The sequence below is a fragment of the Schistocerca gregaria genome, chromosome 5, assembly GCF_023897955.1.
Source record: "Schistocerca gregaria isolate iqSchGreg1 chromosome 5, iqSchGreg1.2, whole genome shotgun sequence".
NCBI lineage: Eukaryota > Metazoa > Arthropoda > Insecta > Orthoptera > Acrididae > Schistocerca > Schistocerca gregaria.
In genome coordinates, this window is record NC_064924.1 from 258,684,658 (window position 1) to 258,709,670 (window position 25,013).

At 41.0% G+C, this 25,013-nt stretch overlaps 1 protein-coding gene across 1 annotated transcript; it reads left to right on the forward strand.

The window, feature by feature from the left end:
• Positions 1-3,095: 3,095 nt before the first annotated feature.
• Positions 3,096-11,457, forward strand: LOC126272972 (ejaculatory bulb-specific protein 3-like). The gene is made up of 3 exons (XM_049976309.1): positions 3,096-3,190; positions 8,154-8,289; positions 11,212-11,457. The coding sequence occupies exons 1-3, from the start codon at positions 3,131-3,133 to the stop codon at positions 11,406-11,408; spliced, it is 393 nt and encodes a 130-aa protein (XP_049832266.1). The 5' UTR covers positions 3,096-3,130; the 3' UTR covers positions 11,409-11,457.
• Positions 11,458-25,013: the final 13,556 nt, after the last annotated feature.

Consider the following 25,013-nt stretch of genomic DNA (forward strand, 5'->3'; position numbering starts at 1 on the left):
TACATGTAACAAGTCAACCGATATTTGGAGCAGAATGAAAAGCTCGGTGGCATTAAGTTTCTGCAAACCCTCGTATCTGTTCCCTACATCGGTAGAAGTGCTTAATCTGCCTCAAGGTCTGCCAGCGGACATGGCAACACTTTATCTCACAAAGAGGTCGAAACCCCGGGAAACAGTACCAGGCCTCCGTTTCATTCTTGCTCCACCTTCTTCTCTACCTCATCACGGTGGCTGCAAGGCTAAAATCTCAATTAGTCAGTCTCGTTTGAACCCGACGGCACTGACACACAACTTACATAAATCTCTCTCTCAAGCTCATTTTTTTTCAATAACAAATGTGAAAGAGCCCAACATAATCATGAAAGACTATATAGCACATATAGGAAAAAAGGATTTACCTAGCTAATTTACAAAGAAACGTTTCCGCCAATACCAGAAACTCAGGCACGAATTCACACGAATTTCATTATACTTAGTGCAGGAGCAACAACCATTCCTTCGTCAACTAGAAGCAATATTACCAATACTGCACTAAATCTTTCGTCAGAAACGGTGCTAGCAATAACTTCTTGCTCCCGAATTTATAAAGTTAGGAATTTTGCGGAACTAATCAATAAACAGGATCCATTTTTTTCACAGCAATAGTGTTATTTGAAGGTCATAATAATTTTATTAGTCGACATAACAGAAGAATTAAATAATGATAAACAGTGTGTAAATATTACAAATCAGGAAACTTCATTTGAAGTTCAGCCAAGTAATATAATTGTAGTTCTTTGAAAGTATATTCCAAGTTGTCGATTCATTAATTTCGGTTATTTCGAGATTCCTAATTTTGATATTAAATTTGTCATTTTTGCTACTGCTCATAGTTCTTGTCTATCTTCGATTTAATTTCAGTCCATACTTTGTACTCATTGGACTGTTCATTTCACTCAACAGACCCTGTAATTCTCTTTCACTTTCACTTCAGTTTCACTCTTGAACCTTTCTTTTATTTCCGTCATTGTTTCTTCGATGTTTAGATTGAATAGTAGGGACGAAAGACTATCTCCTTGTTTTACACTATTTTTAGTCCGGGCACTTCGTTCACGGACTTCCACTCTCATCATTCCCTGTTGGCACTTGTACATATTCTATATTACTCGTCTGCCTCTGCATATTACCCCAATCTGCTTCAGAATTTCGAACATTTTACACGTTTTGACATTCAGAAACGCTTTTTCCCGGTCCACAAATTCTGTGAACGTGGATGATGGTTTTTCAGTCTTGCTTCCACTATCATTTGCAACGTCAGATGTGCCTGTTATTAACATATAACCGAAATTTTATGAAATTTATTAGTATTCGTGGGAAGGACTTTATACAATTTCTTCTTCAGGGCTAACCGTCCTGATATCTTGTCGAAATTATTCTGCAATTCGTTCACATAGACGAGATAAATTAATTGGGCGACTAAGATCGTCTGTTAAATTCTTTAAATAATTACGAACAGCAGAAGGTCTATAACGTTACATGTGGGAACCTCAGATACCATTTCTGTTTCAGTAGATGACCTCCGTCGATTTACTACTCACTGTGGTCGTTCTAACAGTAAGACAAAACTGAGAGTATGTCAGACTGAATGGAAGCCACCAGTGATGAAAATTGTCTGTCGCTGTTTGGATATCTGAAATCATAGTATCATCTTGAGATTCCCTGTCGTTAGCACTCATTATTTGTTCAGAATGAAGAGCCAGTTGAGTTTCACAAGACCGACATATTCTGAATCGATGCTGGTTATGGGTCAACAGAGTCGTTTCGTGCATTGCGAAAGAAAAGGAAAATTAACAAATAAATAAATCCTGATAAGTGCGAGTAGGACTCACGCACCGAGGATTCCGTACAAACTTTATTATTTATACAGACATTTCATTCATAGCAGCAGTTGAGAATCGAGACGTTTCCGGCTTTTTATCGATATCGCTGCAGGCAAGATATACGCCTACACATTCCTGAGAAAAGGGGATCTTAATAGGTCAGGCAGGCATTCGGATAGCAAATGAGAGGAAAATGATATGATTTAAATAAAAATGACCAATTATAGACCTTTTTTCCTTTGCATTTACAGCGAGGCCTTGCTTCCTTCCAAACAGTCTGAATGTTTTGATGAGCTAGTTTGTGAGCACGAAAATTTGTCACATAAATAGCTGTTCCTTTTGATTCCATTGGCTTAGAAGCTTACTTTAATTACACTGCAAAGGACTACAGGCCTTAGAACAAGAAACAAATTTCAAATTGATGCGTCTACCTGTTCCTGACAAAAAGATAGCTCAAAAGATGGACGTGTAGACAGACAGTGATGTAATAAACAACTCAAAGCATTTTTATCGTGTATTATAATTCCGATTTCATAATTTTCGGATTTTTTTTCTTTAGTTGTAATGTGAAATTCTCATTCTTGTCAAATTTCGTATTTCTAGATCAACATGAAGTACCTTATAGGTTTTGATGAGTTAGTTAGCGAGAATCGAAATATGTAACATAAGTGGCCTTATCTTTTTGACCTTTCTGACCTAGAAGGTTAATTATCAGGGACCTTACAGCCTAAAATGTGATATAATTTTCACCTTGGTATTCACCGCACTCATTTCTTGAGAAAAGGGGTTTTAACAGTGGGACAGACAGGCAACCAGACAGACCGACGCAACAAAGTTATGCTATAAGGATACCTCTTCTACCAACTGAGGTGTGGAACACTAACAAAAGTTTCTTTGAAACTCATAAAATTTAATAACAAAACTTTGGAAGATACTGAACACAACAATAAAAACGACTGGTCAGTGATGATACTTGAATCTATATGTGTCTTCAGCAGTTGGGTGAGGCGGTGGAGAGTGTTAGAGGAGACTTGGTCGTGGCTTGTAATCAATGTGGAACACCGGCCATGGTGGTGGAGGTGGTAACCGGCCGTGGCCCGCTGTGAATCAGTGAGGCTGTGGTGTCGGGTGTGCGCCCCCCGCTCCCTCCTCCAACAGCCACAGCGCGATACGCCGCCTCTCCAGGCCACGCCAGACCAGCATAAAAGCCGCGCAAGCCGCCACTGCGACACAGCCGACAACAGGTAGCTCACAGCACCGACACCACCAGCATGAACCGTCACGTGGCTCTGCTCCTCTGCGTCTCCGTGGCGCTCATCGTGGCCGCCGAGGTAAGCATCACCTCTCATCGCAAGTGCCACGCCGCGTTTTTAGTGCCCAGTCTTCAATTAGACACAGTCTTCCACTAGCACCCACAATTCTTGATACGCAGTTGTGCACAATGCTTTCAGATAGCAAATTTACTTAGAGTGCACCACAAAGAACGGCTGTAGGACCTTTGTTTTCTAGTAAGTTTATAAGTAGCCTGGTGGGTACGTCCCCATGTTTCCATTCTCCTACAATGATATTCTGTGCGTGGGTCCCCAAATATTTGAGATATCTCCTTTTTATCCTTTGTTAGACGTATGTAGTTTCAGTATGGAATATTTGACTTCAGGTTTGTAAGCATTTCTAACTTCAGCTGTCTCCTTCATAACCTGCCAGATTGTTATTATTTAAGTGCAGCTACTCACAGAGGCCCAGTGTCAGCTGTGATTATCATACAGCACCGGCACTTGGTACATATCCTATTGCTTTAAAGTGGAACCGATTTACGCTGAAAAAAGAATTAGTTCCAAAATTGCCACCAGGTTCAAATCTGGCACTGAGAATTCAAGAAGTATAGAAAAGTTTCCATATGTAATGGATTAGGAACACGACGTGGACAGAAAATGTTAAACCAATGAGAAAGGAATAATGTTGACTTACACAAATTGTACAATGTGAGCGCCGGAAACGTACGCGAGATATTTTACAGGGCTAGAGTTGCACCTTATGGGCAAATTCGAAACTATTTTATTTCAGCATAAATAGGCTCCACATTCATGCACTAGCATAAGTACCACATCTATTTGCCGTACAATAATTACAGCGCACACAGAACCGTGAGTTGTTTCACTTTAATCATAACCACCCAGCAGTTGAATATGTCATAACACAACATATTTCTATTCAGTCAGTGAAACTGGCAGCGTCGTTTCCATCATGGTATCCAAAATTGCTTCCATATTCAGGTAGATTTCCATGTTGACCTGAATTTTAAACCTTCACTAAAGACTCGCCCTTTGGTTTTTCTTCGATATCTGCTTCCATATTTCCAACTGTGGTTCTTTCACATTCACTGATAGGCATTCTGATTTGAGAACGTGCAGTAGCACATAGTTTTTGAGATTCCTGTGAACGGAGTTGTCTTGCTGTTCTATTATGTATACTTGCCCTTCCGCCGTAAGGAGTAGTTACAGACAATAGCGACGTAAGCTAAGACATAATTTGTTGTTATGCTATTCAGTGCGAGGACTGATGTAGCTGTTCTAGTCTTCTCTCCTGCAGACGCCTCTACGTTTAAAATGTGTTACATTCAATTTTTCGACCTACAGAACAAGGGATTTGTTTTTCCTAATGACAACGCCCAGTTCAGCAGTCCTCATCCGGAATTCCTGGTGGGGGATTATTTTACCTCTACAAAATTTTATCAGAGGGGCTACCATCATCAATAGACGTTAGATTAAAACGGCGTGTTCTCGGAAAATATAATAGCTGTAAACTCCCGTCCTTTTCAGCCAATCACAGTACCAACACACCAACTCCTTGTTGACTTATGTAAGAAAAAAATGGTTCAAATGGCTCTGAGCACTATGGGACTTAACTTCTGAGGCCATCAGTCCCCTATAACTTAAAACTACTTCAATCTAACTAACCTAAGAACATCACAGACATCTGTGCCCGGGGCAGGATTCGAACCTTTGACCGTAGTGGTCGCGCGGTTCCACACTGTAGCGCCTAGAACTGTTGGGCCACCCCGGCCGGATCTTATGTAGGATGGCAGCGTAAGTCATTCAGAATATTGCTCCTGCAACTACATGGAAACGTTGCTGTACTACTTCCGGAACCCTATGATAGTCTGGCCTCTCTACGGATATGTATGTGTTGCGCTTGCACGAACCGTACGGTGTCTTAATCGTAGAGGAGCACAAACACAACTGTCAACTCCGCTCCCCCGCCTCCTGCCCCCTTTAGTGGTTAGGAGCGTGGTACGTGAGGGGTGACGTTGTTATCATGAAGCTCACATTTACCTTAAGATTGGCAGCGAATGTGTAATGTATGGATACTACCAAACACTTATGAAATGTATTGAAATGATCCCGTCGCCACTACTGAGAGCTAATTATTCACTTTCACTCAATCAAGGGACCTGCTCATAACTTTCTTACTTTTATAGTCTTAAGCAATAGCAGTATGTGAAATGAATGTACTCGTTGGGATGAGGGTGGTTGTGGAAATGAGAGAAAACTCTTTAAAAATGTATCGAACGACGTGAAATAATATTCATGAATTTTTGATACGTCCTTGAGTAGACATCACTATGTGTCTAAAACTATGTTTTGGATTCAGAATTTTTCTTCTGGTTTCTACAGCGTGCAGAGCTCAGGGAGTGTCAGTAGGACCACATAACCTATAATTGCAACTCGACTAACATTTTCAGTTACAGAAAGCACGTTAGGTCGTAGTAGCAATATATAACTTTGATTTTAACCATAAATCCAATAGGTAAATCACAACTCAAGGCGACAATGGCAAATATGTTTGTCGTCCGGGAAAATAAATTCATTTAGAAAAATCGGCTTATACGACAGACACAGATAAGGGACTACCGCACTGGCCACGGTTATTATTTATGGCTATGCTGTATACATATTATACACTTAATAAATACTTTTAAACAAATAAAATGTTTTTGTGATAAGAAAATATGAGAAGGGAGTCTCTAATTCTTTATTAATAAGTTACATTTGTAAAATAGTGGCCTGCAGCTGCGCATCCATGATGCGTTTTGGTCTAGGGTAGTTGAAAATCTCTTTTATGTAAAAATTTTCCACAAACAGTAAACTTCAGCGCAATATTGTTGTACAATGTCAGAAACTGTTTAAAAACCTTTTTGACGACATCACATTCGTTTCAGTACGATCAGAGTGTGTTGAGGAAAAGGGATGTTGACTTAAAAAATAATGTATACGATCACAGAAGTAAGTAAAATATGGTTGCTGCGAGAGAAATGGGAGAAACAAATAGCGCTACAGGGAAGATTAATTAATCTCTCCGCGATGTAGTTATTACCGGCTAGCAGAAATAGACTGGCTGCAAAGATATGCTGTATGCAAACCAGAAAACAGTACTTGGCTTTGGAAAACAATAAGTCAGTGTGGGTCAGCGGTACCCATACATACACACACATAGACGAACGTGCGTTGTGGGTCGGGAGGGAGCGATGCCTCCGATAGTGAGAGCGGTCCAGCGGGCTGTTGCTCACCATTGCCACAGGTCTCGGTCTCGCCCACTGGCACACAGGCGTCACGCCGGAATAGCTGCATCTGCAACTGACGACAGAATATCCTTTAATAGCAGCGTACCACGTGGTAGTATTAGTAGTATTACATTTGTTTGTCCCATCGGCTACTGGAAACCTAGGATCCTGAAGAAATGTGAGATCAACATCAGTATGTCGTTCAAAAGTAACTCATTGGCGCATCCTACGCAATTAGCAAATAGCACAAAGTTAATTAATATTTTTGTGTATGAACTTCAGCATAGTTGACGCAACTGGTATATTAGACACAGGGAGAGCATATTAGGACGTATGGAGGCCTTCCACAAAATAATTGCAGTAAGTGAACTGCGGGATTCCTTCAGCACCAGCCAGGAGACAAAACGACAGACAAGAATACCTGACTCACCATTTCGAATACAGAATCAAAAGCCATAAAGAAAAAGATTACGGAAAGCTCAGACGTACACAGAAACCAAAAACGACAGCGAGCTGACATCCTGAACGAAATGATTGACAACGAACACACAAAAGTAATAAGGGCCTTAACAAAACAAGTCTCTTATTTCAAACCACATCATATGCAATAGAATGCACTCAGTTTTATTTATTATTGATCCACTTTTTGTCGAAAATGTTATTTTTGCTAACATATCCAATTACAAACTAAGTAAGTTTATACAATATCATTCAGAATTCAAATTCTGTCATGCGCTTTAGTCTTTTTAATTAAATGGATGACAAATTTGAAGAACACACTAAACTCATTACTCTTCAACGTAAGAAACTGTAAAAAATTAACATCTTCATAAATAGAAAAACTATGTAAAGACTCTCTTAGCGAGGAAACGCTAGGCGCGTGTAACATCTCTAGCGATGTCTGTAAACTCTGAATGACTTAAGTCCAAATGCAGCGCTCCCGAGAAAGGCAGCAGCGAATATTAAGGGAATATTTCGTCATATAAATCCACCAAAAGAATTCTGAACAAAAAGCGATAAATTTCAAACCTACATAGTTCTACGTGCATGATTCTCGAAGAACAATGCAACTAGACCTAAAGCTGCGAACCAGGAGCTGATGAAGGAGCACAGCCTCCAAAATACGTCGTAAATAATAAAAGAAGAGGAATTTAAAATTTAATAACTGTTTACGATGGCTCTATATTTGTATTTAAAACAGAGTCACAGTAAGTGCCTGCACAGCATGTGTAAATGTAAAGCAACAGACTTCTAGCTTGATATATAAGCGACAGTATCAACGATCAATATCCGCTGTCGGTTTTTGAGTTTCCTCTTCTTCTTCTCGTGCTGTACCTAAACTAGATGATAAAGTCTTTGGGACGTGGTCGATAACGACAATTTCATCTTTTGTACATATAAAAGTAATCGCGTAATTTAAGTACACACTTAGCAAACATTGATTGCATACTCTCATACCAATGATAATTTTTGTGTATATGTCTTCAACAACTCATTAAGGAAGACTTCAGAAATGTACTGAGTGAGGTGGAGCATTGTTAAGGTGCTAAGAACGTTTTAGTGAAGATGGTGGCTCCAGTTCCCCAACAGGCTCCCGAGTTACAGTTTAAAGCGATTGTCACGATGGTACCTTTGTAATTTTACGGGCGGTACCGCCACTTTTATTTGGCAATACGCATTAGTGTGCATGCAACGAGTTCTCTGGTTACAGCGAGTGGTGTGCTGTGTTGCAGGAGAAGTACCCGGCCACGTTCGACGCCCTGGACCTGAACGAGCTGCTGTCGGACGAAACTCGAGTGCAGGATGCCATACGCTGCCTGCTGGAAGAAGGAGATGTAGCGTGCAGACCCGCCGGGAAGGCGCTCAAGGGTGAGACCCATCATAGTCTACACTCCGCTACACAGTAGGATGGTATAGGCCACACCACACCGAGCGAGGTGGCGCAGCCGTTATCATACTGGACTCGCATTCGGGAGGACGATGGTTCAATCCAGCATCCAGCCATCCAGATTTAGGTTTTCCGTGATTTTCCTAAATAGACCAGGCAAATGCCGGAATGGTTCCTTTGAAAGGGCACGGCCGACTTTGTTCCCCGTCAATCCCTAATCCGATGAGACCGATGACCACGCTATTTGGTCTCTTCCCCCGAACAATCCAATCCCACACCACAACCTCACACTCAAAAATGAGACCCACGCCATGAACACAGTGAGTCTGCATTCAGTAATCACGTAGCGGCAGATGGAAATAACGGGGCCCCAATGGAGCAATGATGACTGGATTATGAGTGTTCCCTGAATTTAAACAAGTCTGCTTGGAAATAAAAATGTGGGTTGTGATAAAGTTATAAGTCAGTCTGAAATTCCAGTCTACTGTGGGTGATAGTGCAAGAACTATGTTATTCGCAGTGAAGAACCTCCGAGAGCATACTCTGGTTCCATACAGAAAATTAATTATTCTCCTAGAATATATAGACCCTATTGGCCCTCAGGGTAAAATTAGAGAAATCCTGCTTTACTGCGGTACCAGTCAACATTTTCAGGGCATGTACATTTGATTAGCTGTGCAGCTTATTTACTTACCCTGTAACGCAATGCCAGGCCACCTGTATATTTTCTTCCATAGTGAATGATCTGATATTATTTGTTTTACATGGTTAGCAAGAAGAGAAAGCCGAATTTTCTCGATAGGGGGTTGGCGATAAAAACCGGCACTGTTCACTGTTTCAGTGATCTGGTACTAATGTGGCTAAGAATCATACTTATTTGTTGATAACAGGCTTTTAATACTCTGTTGGAAAAGCCATCAATTCCATATAAACTTTTACTTTTGAGTGAATTTAATATTTTCCTAATTTCAGTGGTAGAGATGGGTTGAATTTCAATTTTATCAAATTCCGTAGGTACTGCTTCTTCCATACCCTGCTTTGCATTTTCTAAAAAATATCTGGGACCTATTTTCTCTACAACACTTAAAAAACGATTATTAAATATATTTTCTACTTCTGATTCCTTGTTAACAAACTTTTCATTGTGTTTGATAGAAATAAAGTCTTCCTGTGCTCTCAGTTGTTCTGTTCCCCCTTTCACAATATTCCAAATTGTTTAATTTTATTATCAAATGTGCTAATCTCAAATATAATGCACATACTTCTGAACTTTTTAATAACTTTTCTTCATACAGTGCAATAGTTTTTATAATTTTTCATTGTTTTGAGATCATTACTCCTCCTAACTATAAGATACAGTTCCCTTTCTTGATTACAAGATATTTTTATCCCTTTATTAATCCATGGAATTTTTACATGGTTTCTTACAATTATATTTCACTGTTTCCTTAGGAAACTGTTTTCAAATATACTCTCAAAGGTATCATGAAATAGGTTAAATTTGAATTTAGCATCATGTTCAATGTACACCTCAACCCAGTCTGTTGAAGGGGTTCCCAAAAATTTTGTTGTTAAATCGTTAATGGAACACGCTACTTTGGAGGACTGTTTTGCATTACTGTATGGAGCTATATCATATATGGTAACTAACTATGCATCATGATCAGACAGACCATTCGTAACTTTCCTCCTACTTTCTACATTTTTTGCAACAGTTGGTTTCCTAGTGAAAGTCTCTTGAGTTCTGAATACACTTTCATCTATTTAAGACTCTTCCTTAGCTGATTGAGGTAGCAAGGCAAATCTCTTGTATGTGCAAATTATGAAACTGTCTGATACTGTTCTCTTTCTGTGGCCCCTGTTCCCTGCTATCACTTCCCACCTTCCTGTTCCGCTATTATCCTATCCCTTGAACATAATCAGCAATACCATGGAAGATACCCATTTACTTCTCCGATTCCCATGGCACTATGTTCACCCAAATGCGACCATCTGCGACAACAAATGCACAGAATCCCATAACTGAATTTCCTATGTCAGCTCAAACACCTGTTGCTCACGGTTGTTTACAATACTTTTAACAAAACTTGTCTAGATAATAACAATAATATTCTATTAACTACAGATCACGAAAGCCACTAATTCACCTGTATACTATTAACATAGTAACGTAATGAATTTAAACTGACGTTAAATATCAAAACATGTATACCTGAAGAAATTAAGCTGCTGATCGTGTTTTCAAGATACGTACTTCCCGCGTTTTTAGAGGAAAAAATGAATAGAACTTAAAACCTTTAATTCTCGAAGTAGATAGGGTACTACTAAATACATGTGTAATGGAAACAACCTAAATTCTTCACTTAATACTTAATGTAGTATATCTTATAATTCTGCACGTAATCATGTTGTTGTCAAACATTTATACGTTCTCGTAACAAAGTTAACCAGTAAAACATGGCCCACTATTTACTTCAACAATGTTCCATTAAGTTCTTGACTTGATGTTTCCCCATAAGAAGACGTAGCAGCTTGGTTGGTACCTAAGTTTTTCTTTAATGGCGTAGTTTCTTCTGCAGTATAATCAATTAGCCAAATGGCTATGTTTTAAAACGTCTGTGATCTGTCATTCATCTTTTGGTGTTGGCTACAGCCTTGATACTTCAGACCTGATGTCAAACGATACGTTTAGAATCTGGGAATGTGATTATGTGGCAGAACTGTTGAGACGACGCAGTAGTATTTCCAGAAAAATTAAGGAGTAGTTGTGTTTTGACGCCTGAGGACCCTAGCGACTATATCAGAAATATATTCACTGCTCACCCCAAGCTACACATACTAAGTAGACCTCCATCACGAAACACAAAACAGTTCCAAAATTGTAACCATATTTTCCTTTGCAGAGGTGCTGCCCGAAATTGTGCGTACAGACTGCGCCAAGTGCACTGAGACACAGCACAAGAAGATCGGAGGTTTCTTCGGAGAGGTCTCGCGGCGCCACCCAGACCTCATGAAGAAGCTGCTGGACAAGTACGACCCATCTGGAGAGTACAGGAAGAAGTACGCCAAGTCCTGGGCCGAGTACAGCATCCACCACTAATCCTCATCATTCCTTGTAACTCTTATATTCAATAAATCTATCACCTACTCTATAATGTAAAAAATTATTTCGATCTACCCACAAACTCGGAAATACATGGAGTTCCAAAACTCGTTTGTTCTGTGAACACAGAAAGAATCTGCTTTCACCTCAGTGATGAAGCAACATTTCATTTTAAAATCAGCGTCATTTGCACTTATGGGTCTCAAGAATCAGATGTCAATCGTAAAGCATGAAAGAGTCTACCCATAAGTGCTTTGTTTACTTTTTTGATGATAAGGTGTACCATATATTCATTTTGAAGACACACACAGTAACTGGGAAGATAGTCATGTAGTGCCACAGCAGTAGATTTTTCAATAAATTCAAGAAGACACCACCAGTGATTTCGTATGCGAACAACAGGCAGCCTGAACCTTCCTGCCTGATTAAACCTGTTTGCCGGACCGAGACTCGCACTCGGGACCTTTGCCTTTATCGGGCAAGTGCTCTACCAACTGAACTACCCAAGCACGTCTCACGCCCCACCATCACAGTAGGAGGCGAAGTACTGGCAGACTTAAAGCTGTGAGGACGCACCGTAGACTTGCTTGGGTAACCCAGTTGGCTAGACCACGCATTTGACCGAGTTGACCACTATTTCCTGCACGCTGTCTTAGAGAAGATGGGACTGTCCTCAATATCGGCTCGTGTGGTTCTCCGTCTCATCCACGGAGCCCCCTCGACAGCCGTGGATTTTTCAACAAATTCCACAGTTCTCGCCAATGGCTCACCACCGTTCACTATAGAGCGCTCATTGCGAAGAGGATGCTCTGTCAGCCTTCCTCTTCGCTGTCACCCTCGAGCCTGTACTTCATGGTCTACGTCAGCGTTTGCAGGGCATTCGCCTCTGAGATGTACAATTTAAATGTTGTGCCTATGCAGACGATGTAGTATTGTTGGCGAAGTCCTCAGAAGATACACGTATGGCGATTGCGTGGCTTCATCAATACGGAGAGTTGGCCGGGAGCCGTATCAACCTGCGAAAGTCGCACTATATGGATGTGGGCAGAGGACTGCAAACTAGTACCCATAATCAAAGTCCCGGCGATGAAGTGTTTGGGAGTGACCTTCCATGGAAACGTGCAGCGTGTGCAGCATACACCTGTCGCAGACTATTTAAATTAGATCCACACGCAAGTTCGCCTCCATAACTTTCGAACACTTGACTTGATCAAGCGTGTACATTTTGTCAACGTGTACCTCACTCCGAAAATTAATCATTACACACACGTACGGCTGCTGCGGTCGCTGCCAAGTTCCTGGCGGCCTTCGGCTATTTCGTCAGCGAGGGTAAGGTGTTCAAGAACCGTTACGACACACTAACGTTGCCCACACATGCAGACGGCATGGTATTGATAAACGTGCACAATAGGTCGCGCGCTCACTTGCTGCGGACATAGCATAGCCTACGTTCTTCGGACGTGGCTACCCTCCCTGGTACACTGATTCAGGAGGTGGTGCCTCTAACCATACGTCCGCCGATTCTTGTCGGACATATCACGCCAGCACTGTGTAACTTTCGCACCTATCTGGTGGACATCAGCTATCTGTTGGATGTCTTGCCGACCACGCGGGATCTTAGCACCAAGGACTTCTACCGCTACTTTCTACGAACGGTGCCTCTGAATGTCGTTGAACGCCGACATCAGTCGGTTGGCTGGAAGGGGTGTGTGGAGTAACATATACTCCCCTATCCTTCCCACCATGGTCAGGGCGATGTGGTATGTGATAACGACGGAAAAATTCCCCACTCGATTACGTGTACACGTGACCCATCTTGCCGAGGATACTCTCTGCCCCAGATGCTCTACTGATGACACCGATATTCACCGTTTCATTTGTTATATGGCTGCCGACTGCTGGCTCCTCAATAGGCGCATGTTTTCATCGCTGCTGCGACGAACGCCTAAGTCCATAGAGCCAACCGAGTTGACCCTTCCCGACGTCGTTTACTACCCTGCTACTCGTCATAACGCCACGGTGTGGATTGAGGGTATGTAACTGCCACACTTATGTAATGAGAGCGTTGCAGGGTTGTTAGATTTCTGGCATTACTTAACGAGTAACTACACGATTTTACGGCGTAATGCGTCGTATGATACGGTCTTTGCGAATTTTATGCGCCCTCTAGACCATTGGGGTGTACCAGGTGTGGGAAGAGACTGAGAGATTGCTCATAATGGACTGATGAGAGTCATCAACGGTAATTATAGGGTGTTTCACCCTCGCTGAACGAGAACACGACCAATACATCCCGCCGTCTGGCTACTGTGGACAATCCAAGACGAAATAAAGAAAAATAGGACAACAAGAAAAAATTACAAATAAATAAATAATAACGAAACGAGCAAAAAATAGAATATAATAAAGTACTGTACCCTTTCCTTTCCCCTTCTCTTTCTTTTAATAAAATGTTCAGAGGTGGTGGACGGCCTTCCTAGTTACCTTTAGGATGAATGTGGCGTTGACCACGAAAGGCAGAGGTCCGGAGTTCGAGTCTCGGTCCGGCACACAGTTTTAATCTGCCAGTAAGTTTCATATCAGTGCACACTCCGCAGCAGTGTGAAAATCTCATTCTTCAAACAGGGAGTCTCACTTCACTGGGACACGCGCGGCAGTTCCTCAGTGACACACTGCGACATGTTCTTGATGTCCATTTCTACAGAGATGATCCCATCTTTCAGTTCATGGGTACCTAAAGGATTCTTTACAACTTCATTTTGTGACACGAATCAGCTCTTCGGCAGAACAACGAGAACAGTGACTTTTGTAGTGAAAGAAATCTTTCTTAGCAGAAGTGAAGAATTTTGCAGACTTCATCTCCGTGATTAGTGATAACAACATAGCAAAAAACTTTGGTTTTGTAAACATTTTGCGGTTTTTTGCTGTTTTATGGTGATTTTCCACAAGTAAATATAATTGCTGACACTCATTTTATTCTTTTTGAAAGCCAGCTTCCTAGCACCAACGTAGATCCAGCGAACATAAATAACCAGATTTCCAAGATATTAGCAGAAGAGATACCGTTTAGCTGCTTGTAACTACCGCTTCATATAGCTTATGAAGACAGAATGCATCGACACGCAAGTCGCTTAAGTGACTTCAGCTAAAAAGACTTGAAATACGGCGGCCGAACTCCGAAGAGGATACCCCGGCTAATAAACGCCACACGATCATTTCGTGCAGGGCTATGGTTCAAAAGTGCTTTCTCAGGAATTTCGTCTTCAATTTAAGACGCACGGTTGATACCAGTAGAAATACTTGGCCTGTTTGCCTGGGTCAGTGTTGTCCTTACAGCCCCTTACTTCTTCCATCGAGAGCTGATATGGCGCTACGGCAGCTGAAATTCGTCACCTCGTGTCAGCAGGCTTGATGTTATGTATATTGCTAATGTAACTTCTGCTGTAAATTGTTGCTTCCACCTTTTTTTATTTACTTTTGGTTCTTATTCTGAGCGCAGTAACTTGGTCATTCTATTCAGCAGTATAATGACGATACAATCACCGATAAGGACTTTAGTGGAAGAAATGGATCACAGGGTTTTCGATCGTCATTTACCGTTTATTGCATACAAAACGATTTATTCATAAAATACTTCGAAATTAAAACAATTTAAATTAGATGAAAATTTAAAGGTTCTCTAAACTCATACAAAGTTGAGGATATAGAAAACGACAATTCTTCAATATAAAACATTCACATAGGAAAAAAACTATTTAATTTAAATGGAGTTCACAATTTGTTTGAGTGTCTTTAACAAGAGCCTCTTAGTGGGCAAGAGCTCAGTAAACAAGGCTTTATTTCATATGAACCAATTAAAAACTATTTTACCAATTAATAAAGTGTCGAGGGTGTAATACAAATTCCCAGAATTTATTTACAACAGATCACAAACCCGAAGGTCTGCAACCACACTAACAATAAAGTGCCCTTAGAAGAACAGGATGATAGCAATAAAGGGCAAGAATTCCATAAAGTGAAATGAGGGTATAACAACTTCTGTCCATTAAAATAATTTTGAACAATACACGATAAACGATTTTAGTGGGGGGCAAGAGACCTCCATACTCTTAGTGAATGCAACGAGCGAAATTCTTCTTATCCAACAACTCTTCCTGGGAAGCAAAAACATATAAAATTTCTTCTTTTAGAAAAGTGAACGTATAACAGTAAAAAGACTTTGAACACAGCAGCTAAGTTTCAGTGACCGTGTCAGAATTATATTAGAAGAAATAAGGCCCCGGTCGGAAATATTAAGTCAAAATTGACCAGGTTTAGACGCTACTATGAGCGTAGTCTTCAAAATTAGACTAACTGTTCTAAAACATATTAGGCATATAATACATTAATATAATTAAATTAAAGTTTGTGCTGACCGGAAAAGATAGGGTACTTACAAGTCACATATTAAAAAAGATCTAAGTCGGAAAGGCGACGCCATGATATAGCGAGCCGCTAAGGGCTGCTCATACTGTGAACAAGACTGTGTGCCCACTTTAGTAAGTGTGGGCAAGTAAATATGGTGTTGCTACGAGCGCCGTCTAGTAGCCGCAGAAAAAACTACGCTACTGTACATTCAAAATTAGACACATGAAATTGTGATGCAGCTGATTCAGCATAGCGTAAGCAGTAATAATAATAGGATGACGTTACATATTTATCTGCCTTAAATATAAATACGTTTTGTTACCATAAAAACGTTAGTTAAGACATACAAGAATACAGCAAAGATGTGACAGGAAAACAACATTTCTGTAAACTGCATGAGGAAATCTGAATAAAAAATCAAGCAATGCCTTTTATTTCGCAGCTGCAGCCTTTCGTTGAGAATGAGGCCATCATGTTGAGAGAGGTATTTGAAAATCTCCAATTTCTCTAAGACATCTAACCTACGCCCCATCTTGTCGCTATGCAGAATACTGTTATCGCCTATGGCTTTAGACACGTGTCCAGTAATTAAGAGATGATTGGCAAAGGATGAATTTAAGGGACTGGTGTCGTTCTTTCTCAGAAGATATATAATAGGATGAGCAGGTATCACAGATGATGTTATAAACTCCAGGACTTTCTGTAGGGGAGAGAATGGATTTAAAATTATGAATGAAGTGTCTCTTGAAATTATTATTAGTAGAGAAGCCATAATGCAGTTGTATTTGTTGCGAAGCATGCGCTGGATCTGACAGGAAATGCGTCCTATGAAAGAAATAGGAAAACGATAATTTGGAATAATTTCAGTGCATGAGGTGTTGACAGTGGTTAAAAGTGGTAGTCCTTGCAGTTTTCTTTTTTAGGATATCGTCCACTATGTTAAGCGTATATTCATTATTGGCTGCTCTGGTTTAAAGTAAATTAATCTCCTCATTAAACGTTTATGTTGAATGTAGTATGGAGGTGGCTCGGTGGACGACGGAGTGAAAAAAGGCAATTTTTTGAGACTGTGGATGGAAACAGGAAGCAGGCACGATTTTGTCGGTATATGATTCAATTCGAAAAATATTGAAAGTGATGTTATTATCTTCTATTGCAGGCGTCAAGTCTAAATAATGTAATTGGCGGTTTCCGTTTTAGAGTTCAATAGTGAAAGAAATTTTTTCATGGAGGTCGTTAAAAAGTTTAAATATATGATCAATTCTATAGGCTGGTCCGTTATAGATGACTAGAATCTCATCAACGTATGTTGTGTAAGAAAGGATACCTAGTGAACCGGCTAAGACACAGTTAAACGTTTTTTTTTTTTTTTCAAGGAATTGATGTCGGCAAGGATGCCGGCTAAAGGGTTGCCCATAGCGAGCTCATCAGACTTTTGGTACAATTGTCCGTTGAATTCAAAGTAGTTGTACTTGACAACGACATTAATGAGATTCATAAAATCGGTAATCTGTTCATCTGATAAATGTTTCTTAAATTGACGTAAATTTTCTTCCACAATGATGAACGTCTCATGTACTGGGACTTAGGTACAAAGACTTTTAATATCTAAGGAAAAGAGCTTGGTGTCTGAACTGGACTAAGTTTTTAATATTTTGGAAGAAAACGTGGCTGTTGGGAAAGAAATAATTATTTTCGAAAACGAAAGAATTTTCTAAAGTTTGTGTAGAAATCGGGCCAAATCGTGATATGCGCTATTCATTCTACTGGAGATTGGACGTATTGGATCATTAGGTTTATGAATTTTGAACTGGGACTGAAGTTTAGGGGGCTGAGGGTTCATATTGATGAGTAGATTCTTTTGTAATGGTTTCATGAGAAATTTTGCATTGTTAATGGCTGATCTTAATTCTTTCTTTAATTTAGGAGACGGATCATCATGCAGCTCCGAAATGTTGTTTTCACTGAAGAAACTTTCAGTTTTAGAAATATAATGACAAATATAAGCAATGACTAGAAAGCAACCCTTATTGTATTTAGTTATTAAAGCATTTCCTGTTGTAAGTTTATTATTAATGGAAGCTACTAAAATTCTGTCTTTATGCGTAGCATTTGACAAAGTAGCTACATTTTTCTCTGGCATGCGGGTTACATCGTACGCAATTCTGGCTTGAGAAGCATTATCTATCTTATTATAATCGAGATCGATTTTTAATTCAACAAGCATACTTTCTCTCACATTTCTGTCTTACAGGTTAGGCCTGACATTGTATTTTATTCCTTTTCCTAACAGGAATTCTCTGTAAAGACGTTGTTGGTTTTATTTAAAATTCTTCATGAAAGACGTAACTGCTTTTTAGAAATACACTCCTGGAAATGGAAAAAAGAACACATTGACACCGGTGTGTCAGACCCACCGTACTTGCTCCGGGCACTGCGAGAGGGCTGTACAAGCAATGATCACACGCACGGCACAGCGGACACACGAGGAACCGCGGTGTTGGCCGTCGAATGGAGCTAGCTGCGCAGCATTTGTGCACCGCCGCCGTCAGTGTCAGCCAGTTTGCCGTGGCATACGGAGCTCCATCGCAGTCTTTAATACTGGTAGCATGCCGCGACAGCGTGGACGTGAACCGTATGTGCAGTTGACGGACTTTGAGCGAGGGCGTATAGTGGGCATGCGGGAGGCCGGATGGACGTACCGCCGAATTGCTCAACACATGGGGCGTGAGGTCTCCACAGTACATCGATGTTGTCGCCAGTGATCGGCGGAAGGTGCACGTGCCCGTCGACCTGGGACCGGACCGCAGCGACGCACGGATGCACACCAAGACCGTGGGATCCTACGCAGTGCCGTAGGGGACCGCACCGCCACTTCCCAGCAAATTAGGGACACTGTTGCTCGTGGGGTATCGGCGAGGACCATTCGCAACCGTCTGCATGAAGCTGGGCTACGATCCCGCACACCGTTAGGCCGTCTTCCGCTCACGCCCCAACATCGTGCAGCCCGCCTCCAGTGGTGTCGCGACAGGTGTGAATGGTGGGACGAATGGAGACGTGTCGTCTTCAGCGATGAGAGTCGCTTCTGCCTTGGTGCCAATGATGGTCGTATGCGTGTTTGGCGCCGTGCAGGTGAGCGCCACAATCAGGACTGCATACGACCGAGGCACACAGGGCCAACACCCGGCATCATGGTGTGGGGAGCGATCTCCTACACTGGCCGTACACCTCTGGTGATCGTCGAGGGGACACTGAATAGTGCACGGTACATCCAAACCGTCATCGAACCCATCGTTCTACCATTCCTAGACCGGCAAGGGAACTTGCTGTTCCAACAGAACAATGCACGTCCGCATGTATCCCGTGCCACCCAACGTGCTCTAGAAGGTGTAAGTCAACTACCCTGGCCAGCAACATCTTCGGATCTGTCCTCCATTGAGCATGTTTGGGACTGGATGAAGCGTCGTCTCACGCGGTCTGCACGTCCAGCACGAACGCTGGTCCAACTGAGGCGCCAGGTGGAAATGGCATGGCAAGCCGTTCCACAGGACTACATTTAGCATCTCTAAGATCGTCTCCATGGGAGAATAGCAGCCTGCATTGCTGCGAAAGGTGGGTATACACTGTACTAGTGCCGACATTGTGCATGCTCTGTTGCCTGTGTCTATGTGCCTGTGGTTCTGTCAGTGTGATCATGTGATGTATCTGACACCAGGAATGTGTCAATAAAGTTTCCCCTTCCTGGGACAATGAATGCACGGTGTTCTTATTTCAATTTCCAGGAGTGTATATTCTGAGGTCATTTTTCATTATAAAGCAGACAAAAAGATTGCTGAACTTCTTCTCGTGTTTCTGCATTATACCAATTTTACAAATCTCTAGATGTTCGTTAATTTGCGTCCACATGTCAGCAATGTTAAAATTATAGTAAACACGATAGATTTTTGTGATATTTAAGTACAAATGGTATTCTTCTTCGATAAGACGGTCTTTTCTAGCGTGCACCTCTTTTATCCTATTACAAATAATATTCTTAACGATATGTCTAAGGGATTTTGGATTTTTCTTCCATACAGAAAAATTGATGTAGGCTTTTGTGTAAGTCGGGACAAGTCCACTTTCTTCACACTGCTTGTTAAAATAGATAGCCATACTTGTATTTAAAAGTTTCTTTTTTAATTTTTTATATTTAGAAGCCAGAGGACAAATGTAAGGATGTAGAGGCTTAGATAGGCTTACTAGGGGTAAGATAGATACTGGCTACAAGAGACAAGAGAACCACTTGCATGAACATCAAGAGCTCAGATGGAAACCCAGTTCTAAGCGAAGAGGGGAAAGCAGAAAGGTGGAAGGAGTATATAGAAGGTCTATACAAGGTCTATGTACTTGAGGGCAATATTATAGAAATGAAAGAGAGTGTAGATGTGCATGAAATGGGAGAGACGATACTGCGTGAAGAGTTTGATAGAGCACTGAAAGACCTGAGTCGAAACAAGGCCCCCGGAGTAGACAACATTCCATTGGAACTACTGACCGCCTTCGGAGAGCCAGTCCAGACAAAACTGTGCCATCTGGTGAGCATGTATGAAACAAGCGAAATACACTCAGACTTCAAGAAGACTATAATAATTCCACTCCCAAAGATAGCACGTGTTGACATATGTGAAAATTACCGAACTATTAGTTTAATAAGTCGCAGCCGCAAAATACTAAGGCGAACTCTTTACATAAGAATGGAAAAACTAGTAGAAGCCGACCTCAGGGAAGATCAGTTTTTATTCCGTAGAAATGTTGGAACACGTGAGGCAATACAGACCCTACGACTCATCTTAGAAGCTAGATTAAGAAAAGCGAAACCTACGGTTCTAGCATTTGTAGACTTAGAGAAAGCTTTTGACAATGTTGATTGGAATACTCTCTTTCAAATTCTGAAGGTGGCAGGGGTAAAATACAGGGAGCGAAAGGCTATTTACAATTTGTACAGAAACCAGATGGCAGTTATAAGAATCGAAGGGCATGAAAGGGAAACAATGGTTGGGAAGGGAGTGAGACAGGGTTGTAGCCTATCCCCGATGTTATTCAATCTGTATATTGCGCAAGCATTGAAGGAAACAGAAGAAAAATTTGCAGTAGGTATTAAAATTCATGGAGAAGAAATAAAAACTTTGAGGTTCGCTGATGACATTGTAATTCGGTAAGAGACAGCAAAGGAATTGGAACAGCAGTTCAACGGAATAGATAGTGTCTTGAAAGGAGGATATAAGATGAGCATCAACAAAAGCAAAACGAGGATAATGGAATGTAGTCGAATTAAGTCAGGTGATGCTGAGGGAATTAGATTAGGAAATGAGACACTCAAAGTAGTAAAGGAGTTTTGTTATTTGGGGTGCAAAATAACTGATGATGGTCGAAGTAGAGAGGATATAAAATGTAGACTGGCAATGGCAAGGAAAGCGTTTCTGAAGAAGAGAAATTTGTTAACATAGAGTGTAGATTTAAGTGTCTGGAAGTCGTTTCTGAATGTATTTGTATGGAGTTTGCCGTGTATGGAAGTGAAATATAGACGATAAATAGTTTGGACAAGAAGAGAATAGAAGCTTTTGAAATATGATGCTACAGAAGAATGCTCAAGATTAGATAGGTAGAATACATAACTAACGAGGAGGTATAGAATAGGATTGGGGAGAAGAGAAGTTTGTGGCACAACTTGGCTAAAAGAAGGGATCGCATTGGTAGGACATGTTCTGAGGCATCAACGGATCACCAATTTAGTTTTGGAGTGCAGCGTGGAAAGTAAAGATCGTAGATGGAGACTAAGGGATGAATACACTAAGCTGATTCAGAGCAATGTGAACCATTTTTGTCCAGATGGAGAGCACAAGCTATTAAAGCAAGTACTCCAAAATTGTATGATCTACACAGGTAGTTCAAAACGAATAAAACACCTTGTGTCTAAGCTCCGTTCACGGAGTGATCTTCGATAACACCGTCGCACACAACGGTAGCCACAGCTAAATCCTCGCTAGCGCGTCCGCTCGCCAGCCGCAGTAGTCAGAAACAGTGTACCGGTAGACTGCGGAGGTGGGAAACTGGGACCCACGCATTGCAGTAAAAGACCCACGAGCAGACAAGGTTAGCGTACATATCTACCACAAAGCTTCCATTAGCAAATGTTAAGTTACGGACATCGCCACTGCGCACACACCGAACCAAATTAACACAGCTAAGCCCAGAACATCCCAAGGAACCCCTATGCGCTGACACAATTTCAACTGACAGTATCCATATCAACAGTACACGGAGTAAATGTCAATACTGAGAGAGGGTGAAATAGCAAACACTCACATTGATCACTGATTTCCAAGGTAACAATGTCAGCGAAGCAACTCTAATGCTGGGCCGGATAACTTCAATTACAGTTCTCCACCACTCCAACACAAAAATCATGAATATGAATTCCGAGTTCCGAAGCAAATAGGAAACATCAATTAAAACAACTTCAGGGTCAAAACACCTACAGCCGTGTCTTATATACTGGCTTATTAACTTAATCTGTCGAATATGTGAAACAAATTCCGCCCACATATATTTTGATGTAAGGTAATTTCATTTTAATCTTTGGTACATCCGCTACGTGTATCTGTCGAAACTGTTGTGCTCCTTAGGTGAGAAAGGAAAAATATATGATTACGTGTACACTGCAATTACCATCATCAGTATACAATCTCCGTCAATCCCTACGCATTTGTGTTGTCTCTTGACATAATAGTTCCATCTTCAAGGAAGCATTGTAGCATCTTTAACATCTGCTCGTTCAACGAATTCACAACTTCATGAAAGAGGTGTTCCTTCATCGGATCCAAAAAGTGAAAATTACGTGTAGGACGTCACGACTGTAGGATGGGCGTTCACAGCTCATAAGCAAAAATTTTAATGCTCTGTAGTGCTTCACCAGATGTATAAGTGAGGGTAGTATCTTGAAGCAAGACCGGAACTTTGAAAGCTCCATTTTCCTTTTCGGTTTGAGTCCGGATTTACGTCTCGCAGTAATTCACTGTACCTGTCACTGTTCACAGTTCGACCCTTCATAATGCAATGAATCAGCACTGGACCCTCCATATCAGAAGGCATTGTTATGACAACCTCTCCTGCGGAAGCTTGATGTCTGAAATTTTTGTCGGGAGTCAAGATGAAAGTTTGCACAGCATATCTTTCCATTTGGATGGTTCATAGTAATGGACCCATTTCCCACCAACAATGCTTTATATAGGAATTCCATTAATCCGAAAGTTTGTGTTTCTGTTTGCTGCTTGAGCTGGTACCAAATGAGTACCAACTTTGCGACAATTCAGAGATTCACAGACATATGTAAATCCTGAAGCGTGGCCAAATTTCAACTCATACCAAACCTCTCTGATTCTGGCACGACAAATTCGACAAATCATTTGCTCAGCTGAATAAGATTCCTTAGAGCAGTGAAGGAATGTAAAAGAAGAAACAAAATACGAAAAAAAGATATACGACAGGAGTTGAAAATTTGCAGAGCAAAGGAAAAGCTGGACGAAAACAAAAAGGAAAGGGAATGAACATCTACAATGAATGGATCAAGGGAGGCTATGTGTGATAGAGAACTTTCACCCAAAAGGGAGATATCCTGGAACACTGAGAAAAAGGTGGAAATCGTATAGGACACAAGAGGCCTTGTACGGAAATTGCGGGAGAAGAAGATTCCTCATTTCAATTGAGTTTTTTGTTTTACTGCCCAACGGTTGAGTATTCGTCCGATCGCAGAAACTCTAGGAATTTACAGAGAATATTTAATGAAATTTTGCGTAAGCAATTTAATGTGACAAAAGGTCTCGCAAATTCTGGTGTTCGACCAAAAGTAGTTCGTGAAAATCATTTTACTCACATTTCGAATACCACTAAAAATGATCCTGATATAATGGAAAGCTCGTATGGTCATTTCAGGATTAAAGCAATTACAATTGTTGTTTTCGATATTAATACAACTATTATCTTCCTTGGGTTACTGAAGGTCGAACTATTAATCAGTAGAGTAGTATCTTGAGGTTACGGAAAAGCAGTTCATGGGTTCAGGATACAGACTACGTACTGCCCAACATCACAGTACATGCTAAGGTGAACAGCATCACAGGTTTGGACGGTCCACTTTATTCTTGGACGTAGAGCCATAAATATTATCTATTCCACAAGGTCAAATCTGCATTAAGAAGGAACAAGGTATCAGACCACTGAAACATCGAAAGGAAAATCGGTACGCGCTATCAGGCCCTGATAGTGGAACTTTTCCAGCACTACTGTCATCAATGGAAAATTTGATGGAACGTTGTAGGCACAGAGGAGGGGAGTATGTTGATGGAGACAGTAACTAAGTACGTACATTTCTGAAGTAAAATGTTTTACAGCAATAATCCAGTTATTTTATAGTCCAACCTCATATACAGGCTTTCACTGGACACACTTCTATGACCCGGTTCCACGCCTTAGCGATCAATAATTTATGGATGTGTGGTGAGGTCTCAACTGTTATGTTTAAGTCATAAAGTTACAGATTACATGGCAGAGTAACACAGTCGATTTATAAATTTACCACAGTATACTCATGTTATAGAGTGTTTGTTTCCGTTGGCCTCACAGGAACGACACTTCAGAACATGTCACGGTTAACTCCCACCAAGCAAATAAATTTCCTTGTGATGCCTCAAGATATCAGGATATGTCCAACTGTTCTATATCAACTTGTTTAATATCTGCATAAATGGACGCGAGTCTTAATTTAATACGATGCCAAAGTCTCACTTCCACGCTTTTACCATTTTCGGCGCTATTATTTACGACAAAATTAGACATGAATATTTTGACACTTCGTAGCTAAATTCTATACGTGCTTCACTTTCACTGTAAAATTGTCTATTCGTTTTCAAGGAAGACAGATAGGGGCAAGTTGGGCAGGAACTATCAGTGCTGACGCAAGTAGCAGTTTTGTGTCAAATAAGAGCTCCTAATTGTCCCATTACCTACCTTCTGAAATTAGTTTACTTCTAATCGGTCCGTTGTAAATGTGTGGACAGATCATAAATCACGCAGCTATCATGCAAAATCTCCCCTGTGAAACGTTCAGTGACAGTCAGCAAACGGTGACCAGTTATATGTATAATGTAGTATAGCGCA